Below are 19,300 nucleotides of genomic sequence, written 5' to 3' on the forward strand. Positions count from 1 at the left end.
TAGGCACTGATTCTGTGGCTGTTCCCAGGCTAAATTTACCTGGTGATGCTGAATGGTCCCGGTTCACCAGTGAGGGCTGGAGCAGCTCCCCACCCACTGTGGAACCCAGGCACCTACCTTCATTTCCTCCACCCATCCCCCTTTAATTCGTTAATGGGTTAAACATCATGTTTAACAGGTTAACTACTTAAATGAAATTTTACATCCCTCGACCAAACCAGACAAGAGATTCACTTCCTGGACGCTACGGTACAAACAAATGATGATCACAAATACACTACGCTACACTGGAAACCTACTAACTGCTATTCTAATTTATATGCCTTTAGATTCTATCCAGGACACATCACATGATCTATTATCTACAGCCATGCTCTAAGATATAACTGTATCTGCTCCAATTCTTCAGAGACAAACACCTACATGATCTTTATCAAGCATTCTTAAAAAACTACAAAGGCAATTTTCCCTCTCTTTATTCACACATTCTCATCAACTGCTGTGAGTGAGCCATATCTTTCCAGACTTAATTAGCCTCATTAACACTGGTCCTTAACTTGATAAGTAACTTCCTTCTTTTCATATATCTATATATCTATATCTATATATCTCCCTGGCCTCTGTAATTTCCACTCCAATTCATCTGATGAAGTGGGTATTACCCATGAAAGCTTATGCCCTGTTAGTCTCTACAGTGCTACAGGACTCCTAATTTTTTTTGCAGATACAGACGAACATAGCCACTCCTCTGTTACTTAAACTAGTTACTCTCTTCTTTCTATGGAACACTTTTATACATTTAACTGTAATATCGGATTATGATACTACTATTTATGTAGTATTTGTCAGATTCTATTAACTTTCCAATAAACAAATCCTCAAACACCAGTATAAATACTTTAAAGTAAAAACAGAAATGTGACTGAAATATATTTCAACTGATCATTTTTACTGAAGAAAGCAACATAAACATCTCATAGAAATGGGCTATAAGAAGCATAAGAAATTGTCAACGTTTCACAGCCAACTCTTCAGTATACAAATGCAGATAGCCTCTGTTAGCAAGTTATGAAGAATGGTACTGTATTGCTTTCTGACACTAACTGGTTCTGAGTCACAGGGTATGGTTTTGGGGGGAGAGGGTTGGATCAGTTTAAAATGATTTTAATTCAGAATTACAAACCATTTTTGGAGGGAACAGATTCAAGATTGTAACAGGATTTTTTGTAGTTCTAATTCTCTGCTTTATCTCCAATAAACTAAAGACCACAACTAAGATGGTGACACTGTGATTTGAATACACCAAAATACAAGAACCTAAAGTTGAGGTAAAACAATCATGGATTTTCCAAATATTTAAGGTGACAAACCTGGACTTGGGGTGGACTCTAGCCAGTATTTTCTAATCTTTTTAAAGTTATATTTTTAAAAAAATCATGCTCTTCATTGCAAGTTTGAAAAGAGAAAAAGTTCAGCCTAACTAAAGTAGGCTATTATACTCAGTGCCTGGATTGCTTCCAAGATAATAAGTAAAGAGGGGGGTTGAGATATAATAGTCCACAAAGATTGAGACCAGAGCAACGTACTATTTCAAAAGAAGTAATAGCAGTAGAAAAAAAATGCTCTCTCTCTCACTTACCTGCCATCTTATTTTTGAAATATATTAATCTAATTGTCTCCAGTCCTAGAAGGTTTAGTGATCCCTCTGTATTCAATGGTCGTACCTGAAACAATTGAAAACAAATATCAATAATAAATCATATTTATATAGTTCATCTCATCTTGAAAGACTGCAAATGAGCATTACAAACTGCATAAAACAAGCATTACTGAAATACAGCCCTATCAGATGTAGATGAGGGAAAGAAGGAAGCTAACTGGTGCAGAATACACTAAACAATGGCAGCATAAAAGAAATTTTGGCCAGTGGCATAGGAGAAATCTCTGCTCTTATAAAAAATGACAATTCGTCTTTAGTGGTCACACAACAGACACGGTCCTGGTTTTTAAGATCCTGGTCGACACATAGTATAAACAATTTCTTTAATAAAATAATGGAGCGCTAAAGTCGCAGGATTCAAATATATGATTCTGCACAGAACATTTTTTTTCAGAACTTGCATATAGGGCCTCTCTCAGGGCATTAGCATCATGTCTTGATGATGTTTTTGCAACCTGATGATTTTGCGTGGCAGTGTCACAACACTGATTTTTGCAGTTTCAAATTTCAAAAGATGAAAGCCATTTCTCACTATACTTAAACTGTATATTCTATTTAAAAAAATCTATTTAATCACCATCTTTGAATTTCCTACATGCAGAAGCCCCCATCCTGCTGAAAAGTAGCTTCATTTGTTATACTATCATTATGGGGTAGCCATGTTAGTCTGTAACAGTAAAAACAATGAGGAGTCTTGTTGCACCTTAGAGAGACTAATAGACTTATTTAGGTCATGAGCTTTGGTGGGTAAAACCCACTTCATCAGATGAATTGAAGTGGAAATTACAGAATCTGGGGCATATATAACAGGAAAAGAAGCAACCTGTCAATTGTAGGATCAGTATTAATAAGACTAATTAAGTCAGAGTGGATGTGTCTCATTTGCAACATTTGATGTGGAGATGAGAATATCAAAAGAGAAAAAAGTGCCTTTGTCATGCATTAACTAGTTAAGATATTTATTCAAGCCTAAGTTGATAGTATTGAATTTGTAAATGAACTCCAGTTCTGCTGTCTCCCTCTGTAATTGAGTGAAAGTTTTTTTGTAGAAGGATGACTACTTTTCAATCCATTACTGAAAATATCCAGGGAGATTAAAATGTGCACCTACAGATTTGTGTGTGTTATCATTCCGGATGTCTGACACTTGTCCATTTATCCTTTGGTTACAGACTGACCAGTTTGGCCAATACACATGGCATAAGGGCACTGACGGCACTTGATGGCATATATTACATTAGTGGGTGTGCAGGTGTATAAACCCCTGATGGTGTGTCTTATCCTTGCAACAAATCCCATTGCCAACTATGTCAACATATCTACACAAGCGACACCACCACAGGACATAACCAGAAAAGCCACACCCATCAGGGGCTCATATAACTGCACATTCACTAATGTGTTATGGTCCATCAAGTGCCACCAATGCCCCTTGGCTATGTTTATTGGCCTAGCTGGACAGTCTTTACTCCAAGGATAAATGGACATAAATCAGACATCAGGACACACATAAATCTGTATGTGAATATTTTAATCTCACTGGCCAACACAGTAATTGATTAAAAAGTAGCCATTCTCCTGCATTTACCAATCATGAAAAGATTATACATTTCATCTTGATAAGCAGAAGGAAATGTTTTGCCTGCTTAAAACTGGAGTAACTCATTGGTCAATTAAGCCTGAGGTGTGACAATTTTTAACTCAAACATTTGAGTGCAGACAAATACAATATTTACTGGTGAAATGACAGTTTTTTTTCCCGGCAAAAATATTTTCTTTGCTGTGTTATGTTACATTTTTGCAAGGAACATATTCCCCCCTTATCACTGATGCAGGTCCAGTGCCTCAAAAAGCATTCTGGCTCTGGTAGTGTCTGTGCTGGTCTCATCAAAGTGTTTCCAATCATAGCTGGTTATAACATTCTGAAATTCCAAGCTGGGCAAGACTTGTTCAGCTCTTTTCAGTCTGACACAGTTATTAAGATATAGATATTTTGGTTAGTCTCTAAGGTGCCACAAGACCATGGTTTTTACAGAAATAATCAGTTTATATGAAATAGCATGTAAACAAATATTCAGACATGAACATTTTATAATAAAACCAACAAGTGCAAAAGACTCTCCTGAGTACTAATTTGATAAACTCACTTATCTGCAATAATGAAACCGTAGCCAAAGCAGACAACAGATAAAGGTACCTCTGATTTAAAACCATGCACGTTAATTTTTCTGTTGGCAGCTCCTTTCAGTTCTAGCATATTCTTTAATGATGTCCCACATCCCAGCTGCTATCAACTTTTTAAGACACATTTGTTAGGAGTATCTGGGTCTGGCCAAATGGCTTTGCTGCCCAATGCCAGTTACCTTCTTGAGTGGAATGGTCTGAATCCATTCCATGGAGTTCACATCAAAGATATCAACTGCATTTTCACTGTATACGGAGAGGTATGGTGCATTGTAACCTAGAGGGAACGATTAAATATATTGTCATATGCACTTGGCCAACACAGAACAGACTTTCTTCAGGATAGTTTAACTGCATTCACTGGAATATATTCCAGGTATTACTGGTACTTCTGAGAACTCTGGGCTAGCTTCCAATTTTGGGAAGCAGAAGACTTCTCTATCGTTAAGTATGCAACTGACTTGCATCACAAAACTGTATTTTGGCAGCTCTGTAACATATGCTTGGAAAGTCTGATTGACTTCAAACATGCAAAAAGATTTACTTCGAAGGCAAACAAGAATGATTAGTTTTCCTAAAACTATGCAGAAACAAACTCTTTTGAGCTATAAATCATTAAATATTCTGTTTGAAAAGCTAATTTTTGTTTAATGTTTCTTTCTCTGGTATCCTTTTAGCTATTCATTTCCTTGCTTTTAAGTACTTTGGTAAATGAAATGATGTGGTAGGCAAGGATTCAGTGACCTTTACTGGATGTTGAAACCTAGTTGTTCATTTCTAGTATTCTGTGCTGAACAGCAGTGAGAGCCAGGAATGGAGAAGATAGTCCTCACATTTCCCTGACTTTTGATTTTCATTACCTCTTTCCTAGATTTTCATGGAATTTGGTGCTGGTGAAATGTGACAGATTGACACTCTAGAGAGTTAAGCCCTCCATTCATCCTTAGATCAGATATAATATGAAAGAAATAGCATACAGCCTCTCTAGTGTGCCTCAGCTGAGTTTCATTGGGATTAAATCTAACAGTGATCCCTATCCAATCATATTTGGCCTTTTGGATGAATTTACCATTGAAGATGTCTATTGGAGATGCTTGTGATAGTGTTTTTGGAGACTGGATGCACACTCTCTAGGAATTGGAATTAGAACATCAACTTGTTTCATACAAGCCAACAAAAAGCTCTTTAAAGATGGTAATGACCAGGTGGGGTAGTCTTTAAACTGGTAGCCTATTAGTGAAAAATCTGGAATTTTTGCATAGGCAGCACACATTTCCCCTAGTTTAGACCCATTATCTAAGGCCGCAGCCACCATCCATTTGAATGAGAAATATTTGACAGATTTTCTTTTGGAGTCCATCAGTGCTGCTCCTTTAAGAACCAAAAAGAGCTACATTCATGCAATGTGAAACCCTCCTCCTTTCTGGGGGGCTGAGAATTGTGCTGTCACAGGGAAGAAAGAATTTCAATAAAAAAATTCAACAAAATCCAACAGGAAATATAATACCATGTTAATTAACTGGGAAATTTTAGGGCTTCTGTAAGCTTTAAACTAATTGTAAAATGAATTCAGTCTTTTAAAAATATAAGAAAAGTGTGATAGGGTTTTTGTTTTCTTTATTTTTGTAGACTGAAAGTCATATCTTGAAAAATATGCAATAAATATTTAACAGAGAACATCTTGGAATAAGAAACCTTGGCATGTTTTGATAAGGCAGATGATTTTTTCTTAAATTGACAGCATGCATGGTCAATACCACCTGTTTCCCAGATTTTTTTTTTTTTTAATTTTTTTGGAGGGAGACGGGGAAGAGAAGGAGGAGTTGGGTGTTGAGATGATGGGGAAAAGGAGTGAAAAGCAACAATAATATTAGAGACAGGTATTATCCAAACAACCAGAACAGCATGCCCCTGAAAGCTTCAGACGCTGACCAAAACTTTTACTTTTGGAGGCCTAAAATGTAAGTTCCTAAATAAAAGTGACATTTTTAGAAGTGATGAAAGAAAATCCCATGAATCTCAGGAGAAAAGGGGTCTCAAACACTCTGAATATTAGCCATGTTAGACTTTATCTGCAAAATCGAGGAGCCCTGTGGTACTTTAAAGACTAACAGATTTACTTGGGCATAAGCGTTTGTGGGTAAAAAAACCATGTCTTACTCCATCCATCTGAAGACGTGCATCTAAAGATGCATTTTAATACAGTCTCTCACAACATTCTTGCCAGCAAGTTAAGAAAATATGGTTTGGATAAATGGACTGTGAGGTGGATAGAAAGCTGGCTAGATTGTCAGGCCCAATGGCTAGTGATCAATGACTCAATGTCAGGTTGGCAGTCAGTTTCAAGTGGAGTGCCCCCAGGATCAGTTTTGTTCAACATCTTTATTAATGGATGAGAAGATTGACTGCACCCGTAGCAAGTTTGCAAATGATACTAAAGCTAGGGGAAGAGGTAGATATGTTGGAGGGCAGGGATGGGGTCCAGAGTGACTTAGACAGATTAGAGGATTGGGCCAAAAGAAATCTGATGAGGTTCAACAAGGTCAAGTGCAGAGTCCTGCACTTGGGAAGGAACAATCCCCAGCATTGTTACAGGCTGGGGACCAACTGTCTAGGTAGCAATTCTGCAGAAAAGGACCTGGGGATGACAGTGGATGAGAAGCTGGATATGAGTCAACAGTGTGCCCTTGTAGCCAAGAAGGCTAATGGCATATTAGGGTGCACTAGAAGGAGCATTCCAAGCAGATCTAGAAAAGTGATTATTCCCCTTTATGCTGCACTGGTGAGGCCACATCTGGAGTATTATGTCCAGTTCTGGGCCTCCCACTACAGAATGGATGTGGACGCATTGGAGAGGGTCCAGCAGAGGGCGACCAATATTATTAGGGGGTTGGAGCAAATGACCTTTGAGGAGAGGCTGAGGGATTTGGGCTTATCTAGTCTGCAGAAGAGAAGAGAAGAGTGAGGGGGGATTTGATAGCAGCATTCAACTTCCTGAAGGGAGGTTCCAAAGAGGATGGAGAGAGGCTGTTCACAGTAGTGACATATGGCAAAACAAGGAGCAATGGTCTTAAGTTACAGTGGGAGAGGTCTAGGTTGGATATTAGGAAAAACTATTTCACTAGGAGGGTGGTGAAGTACTGGAATGGGTTCCCTAGGGAGGTGGTGGAATTTCAAGTCTCGGCTTGACAAAGCCCTGGCTGGGTTGATTTAGTTCGGATTCGTTCTGCTTTGGGCAGGGGGCTGGACTTGATGACTCCTGAGGTCTCTTCCAGCCCTAGGATTCCATGATTCTATGTGGTATTTACTCACAAAAGCTTATGCTCAAATACATTTGTTAGTCTTCAAGGCAGTAGTTCCCAAGTGCCGGTGCAAAGACTGGTGCTGGTCCACAAAACACCAGCTGCCAGGCTGTGGCAGCTGTTGGAGCTCAAGATGGCTGTTCACAGTGGCTCAGCTCCAGCAGCCATGGTGAGTAAGGCTGAGGCAGGAGGCGGCGGAACAAGAGGCACCTCCTCTTCTCCTCCCACCTCCATGCCTGGAGAGACACGCTTGGGGAGGAAGGGGGCACAAAGGAGGAGGAGTGCATGCTGCCAATGGCCACTCCCCTAGCCCATGCGGCCGCTTTTGCTGACAGTGGCACTGAGGCTGAGACGGTGGCAAGAGGATGCAGAACAGGAGGCACCTCCCTCCCTCCTCTCCTGTCAGTAATGGTGGCCAGCCGGGACTGTGTGCTCCTCCCCATGGGAGCGCAAGATGTGCTTGAAAAGGGAAGGGGAGCGCAGGAGAAGGGTCACCCTCCCACTTGTGCAACAGTAACGGCCATGCTCTGCAGAGGGGGCAGCTTCACTCTGGGGAGTGCGGGGATGGGGTGGGGAGAAAGGGGCGTGGTGGGGTCATGGGGCAAGAGGATGTTGGCATGGGCTGCAGTGGTGGGGGTCAAAGGGTGGTGGGCACTGGGGAGCAAGGGGCTGAGCGGGGGCTAGGCGGACCGGCAACATTTTATTTTCACATTTGCATATTCATGATTTGTATAATGAATATGCATACATTCAAATAAAATGTTACTGGTCTGCCAAAAGTTGTGAATGGATTTGCTAGTCTGCGGCGTATAAACGATTGGGAACCACTGCTTTAAGGTGTTGCAGGACCCGTCGTCGTTTCTGAATATTAGATCACTCATTTCGATGATTTTAGATATTCAAGTTTGAAAATCCTGAGTCTCTATTGTTCTCTCATAGGTCAGTTACACAAATGCAAAACTAGGCCTCTGACTAGATTTTAAGACTTAGGCACAATTTTAGGTAATACATTCATAAAATGTCTCTTGCAAGTGCACCTGGGGCACTGCACATGCATTTCAAATACAAACAATAGTAATTAATAGCTATCTACGCATACAAACATTACATTAATACATAGGGACACTTACAGCAAGATGATGGTGTTGCTGGCCACATCAATTCCTGTTGTCTAGATCTTCGGCCTTGACAGTCAACGTAAACCCCAACGCTGCTAAAACACAGCAGATATTCTTTATTTGATATTTCGACTGCGCAGATGGCATCAGTTGGCTGCTGTGCAATAAATGATAGCGTATGGTCATCTGGGTGGAGCAAACTGTGTGGGTTCCCTTCTCCATGGAAGGGATATTTTAGGAATCCTGACTGGTAACCCACACAGAGCCGCTCACTGAAGACCGACATCCACTGGACGTTACCCAAGACTTGGATCTCCTTCATTTTTTTGTGACGCATCTTGGTCTGATTCAGTTCATAACAAAGGACCTGTCTTTTCATAGCCACACATAGGCAAGTAAGGGCTCCATGGCGTAACTGTCCAGAAACTATTGTCTGGCAGCCCTTTGTCTCTGCCAGTTTATAAAACTCAGTCTCTCTTCCATCCAGGGCTGCCATGGGGAAAAGCCGTACATGACGGTTTCGTCCTGAGATCACTGCAATGAGCTGTTCGTTAGGGATGAGCTCAATCTGATGAACTTTCTTATTATCACCAACACGAATAATCTCTACAAAACAAAAACCTGAAGTAAACCTATCTTAAAATGCATTCTGATTTAAAAAATTCTTTCAAAAATGGTTATCTTCTAGGTGAATAGCAAAGAAAACCTTTTACCACATTTTTGGGACATATCAACAGTCTCAAAATTACAACACAAAGAAAACCATTTTCCCACTTATTTTTATACAGGTCAAACCTCTCTAGCTTGGCACTCTTGGGACCTGACTGGTGCTGAGCCAGAGAATTTGCCAAATCGCAGGTCAATATTGTCTATCAGCATTACCAACATTTGGCTCTTAGAAGACATTTAGGGGTAAATTAGAGCTAGATAACAGCACGGAACACTGAGAGCCAGGACTAGTAGCTGTAAACAAACTTTATGGGACCATGGGAAACTTGGCCACTTCTATGGTAAGTGGACATCCAGCTAGCTGAAATCATGCTTGACCATGGATCTTGCCAGACCAGAGTGTACTGGATTCAAGAGGTTCAACCTGTATTACAAAGACAGGTTCTGACTGTCCTCTTCCTTTGCTTGATGACCTTTACAGTGATCTCAGTCACATCTGCAGCTCTTCCTCCCAAGAGCTGTGTTAGGAAGGAGAAGTGCATTTCTCTTGCAAATTGATTGAAGCAAATTCCATGTGAAAACCGTTAAAGAGTGACTATGACCAGAAAAATCATGAGGTAAAAATATTTAGTCAGCAAGCAGGTCTGCACCATTTTACTTATTTATTCATAATTAACATATTTTTATTTCTGTTATATCTGCAGAGACCATTCTGCTTGATGCAACAAAATCTTGCAAATATAATAAAAAAGCTACACTCCAAATGCACAATCTTTATTAATGACAATGATGCTAGAGGCAGAAACAATGCAGAACAGCTTGGTTATTAGCTCCCAAGTGGAAGATACACAGCCAGCAGTTATTAAAATCATCTTTGGAACGGTAAACTTAAAAAACTGGAGCTAGAAGATATTGAGAGAGAACAAAGCTTACAGAATCATTTTTCTGACTACTCAAAAACTGAAAAATAGTATAATTGGTACAATTCATTATATCTTACCATCTTTGGTGACATGCACAACAAACAGTCCTTCTTCATTGCCCAGAGCTATTCTTTCATGATCTATCACAGAAAAAATACATGAATAAATTAAAAAGGCGAGGCATTACTCTTTGGACACTGCTCAAAAGAGGGACTTACACTGCTTCAAAAGTATAAGAACATGAAGTTCTGTCTCTTACAGAAAACCATAAATTATAGAAATGCAGGACTAGAAGAAGGGACCTACAGACCATCTAGTCCAGTTCCCTCTACCGAAGCAGAACCAAGTATTATCTAGACCGTCCCCAACAATCGTTGATCTAACCAACTTTAAAAAGCCTTCAGTGATGGAGATTCCACAACCTCCCTAGGTAATTTGTTCAGGTCCTTAATTGCTCTTATAGTTAGGAAGTTTTCCTAATATTTAACTTCAATCTTCTTGTTGCAATTTAAGCCCATTGCTTCTTGCCCTATCCTCAGTAGATGAGGAAAACACCTTCCTCTTTATAACAATCTTTTACATATTTGAAGAATGTGATCATGTCCCCCCTCAGTCTGCTCTTCTCCAGACTAAACAAACTATTTTTTCAGTCTTTCCTTATAGGGCATGTTTTCTAGATCTTTATTTTTTGTTGCTGTCCTCTAGACTTTCACCCATTTGTCCACATCTTTCCTGAAATGTGATACTCCAGTTGAGGTCTTATCAACACTAAGTAGAGTGGAAGAATTATTTCTTGTATCTTGCTTACCACTCTCCTGTTAATATAGCTTATTAATACATTTTTGCAACAGTTTTACATTGTTGACTTATATTTAATTTGTAATCCATTATAATCACCAGACTTTTTCTGTAGTTCTCCTCCATACACATTTCCCATTTTATATTTATGCAATTGGTAATTCCTTCTTAAATACTTTGCATTTGTCCTTACTGAATTTCATCTTTATTTCATATAATTTCTCTGGTTTGTTAAGATAATTTTGAATTCTAATTCTGTCCTCCAAAACCAAAACATTTATATGAAGACAAAAATGCACTGGTAGCTTCCCATTTTATTTCTTTCATGGTATAGTTGAAAGAAATATCACAGCCTTTTCTATTTCTCATTCTAGTAAAAATATCACTGTGTAACATTATCCATAACAAGTGGTCAGAGCACTTAAGTATAATACTGGCTTTATAGTAAACAAAACATCAAATTTAAATACTCAAATTACAGATGCTGTGCATTAGCAAGTGATAGAGCCAGACTGAGTGTCTGTCCTAGGTTCTTACCATATGGATATACTGAGGATAGAAATGCTAAAGATAAAGAGGTAAAGAAAGTTTTGTAGAACTCACTCTGTGGTGCTGCTTTTGGCTAGTTAAGGAGCGGTTTGCAGAATACAATGCAAATCATGCCCACTCCTCAGCCACAAAGATGGTTAGTTATGAAACAGGATAGGGGAATGTTCTTTGGGGTTTCCCAGAAACATTGAGCATCCACCACACATCCCCATAGCCTCATCCATACTGGCATATGGCATAAAATGCTCAACAGATGTTATTCAGTAGTCAATACAGAGAGTTATCTCATTCTGTGGGTAATTTTTCTATCCAAACTATATATTCACATTGATGTTTAACCCAAGATTACTTTAGATATTAGGGTCCAGATTCCGAGCCTCCTGAAGGGCCAAATCCTAATATTTTAACCCACCTTTCCTTAGTCTGCTTCACTCAGGCAAATTCCCATTTGTTTCATAGACTTTGCTGGTAAATTGCTGGAGTAAAAATGGATTAACTGAGCCTCATGATTTAATTTAAATTGCATGATTGAGATTTACAAGCTCCACTATTTTCAATGTGCAAATCCATTATTTGCACATTTGGTTTTTGCTCATTCAATTACTCATTTTGCATGTGCAAAACCAAGTTAATAAATATCAAGGGGCACAATTAATAACATACATAATAAATGGGAATTAATTATTTGGACCTAGAATATAAAATTGTGTTAACATTTCTTTTTAAGTAAAGTGTATGAACATATATCTTGGAATAACAGAAGTCGGACAGAAGCTTTATTTTTCTTAAATTTTCAGAGGGTAGGAGGAAACGGATTGAATATATCTTTAGCTTATAGAAAGCAAATCTCTCTAGCACTTATGTGTCAGATAGGATTCTGGACTCAGCAACTTTAACACAGCACCATAGACCCTTGACCCTCCTAATTTACAAATCAGTTGCTCTACATTTAAAACAAAAGATCTAGATGCAAATGTTTGACTCATCGTAATTTTCTGAGTGCAAGGATTTATTATACTTCCTAGGAAGAAAGGTGACTGCAGAAAGCGTTAACATTGTAACAGTGTCCAGATTATCAACTTCATACCTATGATTGCTGCTGCTTGGGTTGTTTTGATGAGAGGGAGGGTGCTGTCATAAGCCTCTTTGGGAACATATACTGATCGGTCTTTGAGTTTGTTCTTCTTCAAAATCCTGTGCAATTCATTCAGTACTCCTACCCACTTGCTTTTTTCATTCTCACTGTCTGCTAGAATCAGGATCGAACACTTATTACTGGATGCAGAGAGCTGAGAAGCTGTAACCTGAAAAAGTTTTAAAGGGATATGCTTAAGAAACAAAAGAAAGAGGCTTCATCATTAGTTACTGAACAAAAGTCCATGGCTATCATTAAACTTTGTATTAGATGCTGACTTGAGCTGCATTCAAATCAACTGAAGAACTGAGTTTCTGCATCAGAAATCCGTGCAAAAATAATCTACTGAACATGACTGAACCAAGAAAACTTCATTTTAAGTGCATTTATTATTAAGGATATAATTTAGAGATTTCCACTCTATTGTCTTATGGTAGCTTTATAAATGAAAAACATGCTTCCCATGTATTTCTGAAGGTCTATTCTGTGCTTGGTGCACATCTAAAATTCTTACTAACATTAATGTAATGGGAACTATGCTTGAGCAACCCACACCTGTGCAACTTTTCAAATAGCTGGACCATCTGGCTACACGTAAAAGTGAAAAAACATCTCTGATTTGAAACTACACTCAGTAGCAAACAACCTTTTAAAGTATGTAATTTCTTTAACAACAGTGGTTGTTTATCCAGTAATCAAATTCTAAATTATATTAAAATATTCACTATTATTTGGGCTTTTTCCCCCAACATTGACATGCTTATTATAAGAGTAAATATGTCCCATTAGAACAAATCCTAGTGTCACTCACTAGATTGAATTAAGAGCAAGTCCTGAAAGATCTTTTCCAAAAAGTATTTTATGATTTACTCTACCTAAATCACTAAGAAGTCAAGTGAGAGTCTAACACTTCATAAGAAGTATGGAGTTGCTAGCAGACAACAACAAAAAACATCAGAGGCGAGATCTTCTATAAGCAAAGTATTCAGTATTTCTTTTTTTTTATTTCTGTCTGGGGGGGGGGTCAGCTGAAGATTTGCATTTGATGTGTTCAATTTCAATTTGGCTGTTTGTAATGGATTTAAAGTAGCAATTGTTGATATTACTTTGTGAATTGCTGGAGAATAAAGTAGAAAAAACTCTAAGCAAAAGGCTCCACAGAGAAGCAAACTTCTGTTTCACGTTTTTCTCCCCCAAGAAAGTAGGTTTGTTCAGGAGACAATGCTTGTGTGTAATCTTCTGTGATCTCTTGTGAATAACTGAATCTAACTGCGGTATAGTTGATTTACTTCACTTTAGTTTAGCTCATTTTATGTATTTTTTTCTTCTATTACCTGGTAACACTCACTTTGTTGTATTGAATAAGATTATTCTAAAAGAATGTAAACAGCCTAAAAAAGAAATATACTTATTTAATTCCTGTAAGTTCTTAGTATCTGGTAAATTTAATCCAAATGATACTCACTTAATCAAGAGATAGTGAATGGCAAACATGGGAAGCCATCTTTACTTTTTTTTCGTGTTCTTTTTCAGTTGCTATGTTTGTATATGCTTTCTATGAAGGACTCTCTGAAATTAGGCAGGGGACCATGACATAACGAGGTGGGTACAGAACATGTGGTATTGAAAACTGAACAATAAGAAGGAACAGTTTTACTACTAGGATGCAAGAAAAAAAAGAAGGAAGGAGAGGAAAATGTAATTCTTCTGTTAAACATTTTCAATGGAAACACCACTGAAGCACAAACACCAATGAAGAACAGAGCCTGGGGTATAGAAAAAGAGCAGACTTCAATACTGGGTTTCAAAGCTTAAAAATAGAGACTGTACAGTGTTCAGTCATGACTCTGAATCTTGAATAGTTTGTTGCCTTCTGCATCTTATTTTAGGTAACATCATATTCCAGGTGCACCAGCTACAGGCAGAAACTGAAAAGCAGCTAGTAGTCTTGGACCATGTTGGAACCAATAACACAGGTGGAAACAGATTGGAGCTCCTGAAATTCAGATTTAAGGATGTACGAAGCGGAGTGCAGTAAAAAAAACCAGAGAAATATTCTCTTAAATACTATCATTGGCACGATCAAGGCCAAGTCATTGAGTGGCAGATCAGGAATCTAAGCATCTTGCTAACACTTCAATTCTGAGACACACTAGGGATTTTAAAGTAATAAATATAGCTAAACAATGGAAAGCGCTACATTTGACAAAACACCAATAAAAATATTACCTCATTTTCCCAATCTCTTCAATATCATGGAGCCAACACAGCCAACAACACCACAATAAGCAATGTACTGGTTGATGAGGATGTGTTTGGGCGAGAGTTTTAATTTGTAAGGGAAAGGCAAGAGACAGAGACCAGCATAGAAATTTAAATAAAACAGGAAAGATTATTAGGTAGTGAAAAATATTGAAGTGAAGAAGAACGGGGCTAAATATCCAGTCAATCTGACGATAGTCCTAATAGTAAAGGGTCAAATTTTGAAGTTATTACCAACCAAAATTCTCACAAAAGTCAACAAGAGTTTTGCTCAGCAAAGGAATGCAGAATTTGGTTCAAAGTTTCAAACATACAAATGAAAATATTAAATAAAATAGAAAGAGTAAAGGAATATGCACATAGATGAGAATTCAGGACTAGGACCATAACTAAAACATAGCCAGGGACTGAGTATCAGCAGAGGCTAAATACAAAATCATATCAAAAGTATACAGGGCCAATCTCCACCCAGACCACTAACTCCTTTAGTCTAATCCCACGCATTTTACAGAAACACTCACTACAGTATTTTCTCTAGCACTAAGTAATCTGAACTGCTTGCAGTGGTCCCCAATGCAGTGCCTGTGGGCACCATGGCGCCCGCCGGGGCGTTTATGTGCGCCCGCCGAGTGACCAGGGCCAGCCCAAGCCATTCTTGCACCCTGAGCGTGCGGCCAGGGCCGGCTCGAGCCATTCCTGCACCCCGGGCAGTGGGCACGCGATGCATGAGCAGCCCCTCTCCCTGGCGCGCTGCGCACCTTATAGCTGCAGTCGGGTGTGCGGCGCCTGATGGCAGCTCTAACAGGCGCCATGCAGCCAACGGCCCATGACGCCTGATGGCAGCTCTAAGGGGTGCCATGCGGCTGGGCGCCCCTTACAGCTGCTATCAGGTGCCCCCCATAGGTTGGCATGCTGGGAAGCTGCCTGGCTAGCTCCCTCTCCCCCCCATAATTCGGCCCTGCATGCGGTGCATGCACAGCCCCACCCCCAGGTGCCCAGCAGCCCCAAAAGGTTGGGGACCACTGGAGAGTCTAGAGACTGAGTAGAAATGAGTTGTAGAGGAGTAAGACACTCCTGAAGCGAGCTGTGCACAGATGTAGACTTCAACAGGACTTTATGGGTGAGATGATCTTTCCCTTGAAGGTCATTGCAGAATCCAGACCTAAAAAGGAAGATTATAAAAGGAAAAAGGAGGCACAATCATTATGCCCTGAAATCAAAGACAACATAGGGAACACGCTTTTTAAGGTATGAATCAGACTTGCATTGCCTAATGAGAAGGAACAATGAAGCTGAGGATGTAGCTGAATTCTAAGAAGTTCAGGAAAAGAAATTACTAGTAGTAATTTGGAGATTGGAGCTCCTGGGCATAGAGTGAAAAGCATAAATCTAGCAAAATGCTTCTTGCCATGGAACAGAACTGCTCCCTTTTCATACAATGCAAAAGGGTAAAATAGAAAGGAAGAAATTCATTACTTTGTTTTGAATTAAAGAAAGGTTTGAATTTAGTACCTGTACAGCACATGGGACAGAATCTGAGCATTAAGGACTGATAATGTAATCTTTTAGCACATGGAGGACCTAGAATAAATGGAATGAAGGTGCTGTGTTTCAGCAAAAGATGTGCCTTGAAATCTGAATTCGGGATGAAATTCTGGGCCCACTAAAATCAATCCTGATCTGCCCTAGTTCTGGATGCAGTTTTGTGGTTCAGGTTTCTCTTTTGTTCTAGCACAATGAACAAAAGAAGAGGAGGAAAAGCATGGAATGAAATGGAATGGGATCATAAAGCAATGGCTAGGAAGTTAGTAAAAGCTCAGACAGGCATCAAACAAAGCAATATAAAGTTTGTTGGAACCATCTAGCAAATAAAGGGCAAGAATACAAGAAAAGCCAATGAAGGGAAGATCCTACTATCAGATCTACAGTGCAAATCTCTTACATGTATTTTGCACTCAATTCCTATCCACTGACATGAAGCTGGCAGGAATCAAGCCCATATAGTCAATAGAGATATGCATATATACAGAAAATGTATGTACTATGGTTCAAGGAATAATATGAAATACAGACATGGAGGAAGATTAAGGTCAGAAAATGTAAATGTATCAGACCCTTGCAGAACTAAAGAACAACAAAGAAAATAAGACATTTCAAGAAGATTTTAAAAAAATTAGTGAAAGGGAAGCCACAGAAACTCTAAAAGGTGCCAAAAGTCATTTTACTGTGAGAATGAGATGCAAGTATATTCTTCAAATATTACTCATATTGTAATCTCTTTGGGGCAGGAGCCATCTTCTTCTGTTTTACAGTGCCTAGCACACTGGAGTCCAGGTTTCAACATGCATACTTACTCTAAAGATACAGGCACTATGGCAATACAAATAATGCATAATAATTGTATGCACCTCTGCTAAGATGAGTGGAGCTGGACCAGTGTTAACAATGGAGAGAAACATTCAAAAAATGAAGGACAGCGTGTATGGCTCAATCCCAGTGCACCATGCTAACAAAACTCACCTATACCAAACAGGTTTCAACATGCATACTTACTCTAAAGATACAGGGAACATCTTTTCGATTTGCATGGATGACATCAGAGGCCAAGACAGAACTCACTGAGAATTCTTCATCCCTTACAGAGACAACAGATATCATTCAGAAGGGAGTAAAAGCCTGATATTCTCTGTGTGCACTTCCACAGTAAATGAAGAGCTATTATCTGAACACACATTAGTGTAGCACTCAGACCTAATTCTTAAAATAGCTTGATTTTCCATCCTCCTGTTAGTATCAGCAGAAATAACGTACAAGTGTGCTGCAACCAACTTTTGACTATACATATGTTCAGAGATAAATCTACCAAGCAGTTTTGCATTAGGTTTCCACTTAAATTAAAAGCAAAAAACAAAAAACCAATTCCTCCACTCCCCCGCCCCGAACATTTTCCTCTAATCCTGGACTGCTGGTATCAGTACAAATGCTTGGGCATAGATAGATGTATAAGAATGCACTGGAAATTTATACAGAAATCCACACTCTGGATATTTATATAGCAAGAGAGATCAAACTTCAGCTACAGCCACTAAGCACTATCAGTTGTTAGAACCACATTTGGTTAAGAACTACCACAAAAGATTCATTTAGGTCCCTGGTTGAGATCTTGTGTGACAAGTTTTATGCCAGAACAAAATTTTATGATTTTTTAACTGGAAATTTTCAGTAGCAATGAAGTTTACTAGAAAATGAGCTTCACTTTAAAATACTGCTCAGGAATACAGAACCTTCCTGGATGTAACCTTCATTTGAAAGAACTCAAAAGTGAAGAATTTGCTCTGTTTGGTTTTCCGCAGAAAACTCCACTCAGAACTAAACAGCTTACCTCATGTCAATAACCTGACTCACTATCACGGTGGGCTGGGCTGCTTTGCCTTCTGCTATATCATACAAGAAAAGTTTGAAATCACAGACCACGGCCAGTGCTCTCTGCCAACCTTTTTTTACTCCAGCTGGTTTAGGAACCTGTAGTAAAATAATTAGCACTGATCAGATTTTCACGAATGTGAGTTTTCCAATGAGCATAATGCAAGTATTGGGCCTGTCACTAACAAGGAAGAGTAACACCAGTCATAGGAGAAGTATGCAGTAAAAGAACTGAGAGCCAGCTCAGCAGCCTATCCAAGTGCCACATGTGAGCACTACATTAGATCATAGAAAACCTGTAGTGTCACAGGTTTGGTCCCTATTTTACCCTTCTACACCCATAAACTCATACTAAAGGAACAGAGGGATTGATAGAAGAAACAGTGTTGTGCTCATCTCTAGTTCACCTGTTGGTATCCACCCAAGAGAGAGTGAGTAATATTTGATGGCTGTTCGGTGATCTCAGCACAGTGCCCATGCACCTCAGAGGAAATCATTACCACGGCTGACACTAGTCTCTATAGAGGGACCCAAAAATGGATTCAACTTTGAAACTGAACTGGCCTCTTACTCTAGAAGTGCTCCCTCTAAGACAAGTTCAAAGTACATTGGCACAGCACAGCACAGAGAGAGGAGCTTGGTTGTGGCTGCCAATGTTATAACTGTTCTGTGAATAATTAGGTCATCAGTCTCCAAGGCTGTAACTTCAAAACTTTGTACAATAAAACAATTCAGAGAGAGACTTTAATTCCCTGACCGCTTGGGACAACAGCAAAGTTAACACCGAATTATCCATTTGTTTCTGAATACTTACGCGGACATGACCTTCATATGCAGTTCCTATGCCTTTCTGCGGATCTATCCCCAAAGGGCCTTTGGTCTGTTCAGGAGGGATTGGGCACACTGCTGGCGCCTTGTCTGCACATGTCACATGGCATGAGAATCCACACACTTATCAGAGGAGAAAAAAGGAGTTAATGTTTCATAAAAATCTCCTTTCTTTTGTAATGTGAAAACTATGGTAATACATGGGAAGCAGGTTCTCCCTCTATTGAAGTGATTCCAATGGCCAATAACTGAATTATTTCAGAAACAAAATACAGGACTATGTAGCACTTTAAAGACTACCAAGATGGTTTATTAGATGATGAGCTTTCGTGGGCCAGGACTAACACGGCTACATTTCTGAATTATTTCAGTAAGACTTGATATATTCA

The 19,300-nt window shown here is 39.2% G+C and overlaps 1 protein-coding gene across 6 annotated transcripts in view; it reads right to left on the bottom strand.

The window, feature by feature from the left end:
- Positions 1-19,300, bottom strand: part of CDC42BPA (CDC42 binding protein kinase alpha) — a 333,045-nt gene that overhangs the window by 25,055 nt on the left and 288,690 nt on the right. For all 6 annotated transcript variants that reach the window (XM_075925322.2, XM_014570971.3, XM_006118059.4 and 3 more), the window contains 8 exons: positions 18,898-19,034; positions 18,043-18,182; positions 17,214-17,295; positions 12,351-12,567; positions 9,994-10,056; positions 8,337-8,930; positions 4,084-4,181; positions 1,640-1,724 (listed from right to left, as the gene is read on the bottom strand). In XM_075925322.2, coding sequence (XP_075781437.2) covers positions 1,640-1,724; positions 4,084-4,181; positions 8,337-8,930; positions 9,994-10,056; positions 12,351-12,567; positions 17,214-17,295; positions 18,043-18,182; positions 18,898-19,034 — 1,416 coding nt within the window. The remainder of the gene's footprint in view (positions 1-1,639; positions 1,725-4,083; positions 4,182-8,336; positions 8,931-9,993; positions 10,057-12,350; positions 12,568-17,213; positions 17,296-18,042; positions 18,183-18,897; positions 19,035-19,300) is intronic.

The sequence above is a fragment of the Pelodiscus sinensis genome, chromosome 3 (assembly GCF_052426305.1).
Source record: "Pelodiscus sinensis isolate ZL-2025 chromosome 3, ASM5242630v1, whole genome shotgun sequence".
Lineage (NCBI taxonomy): Eukaryota > Metazoa > Chordata > Testudines > Trionychidae > Pelodiscus > Pelodiscus sinensis.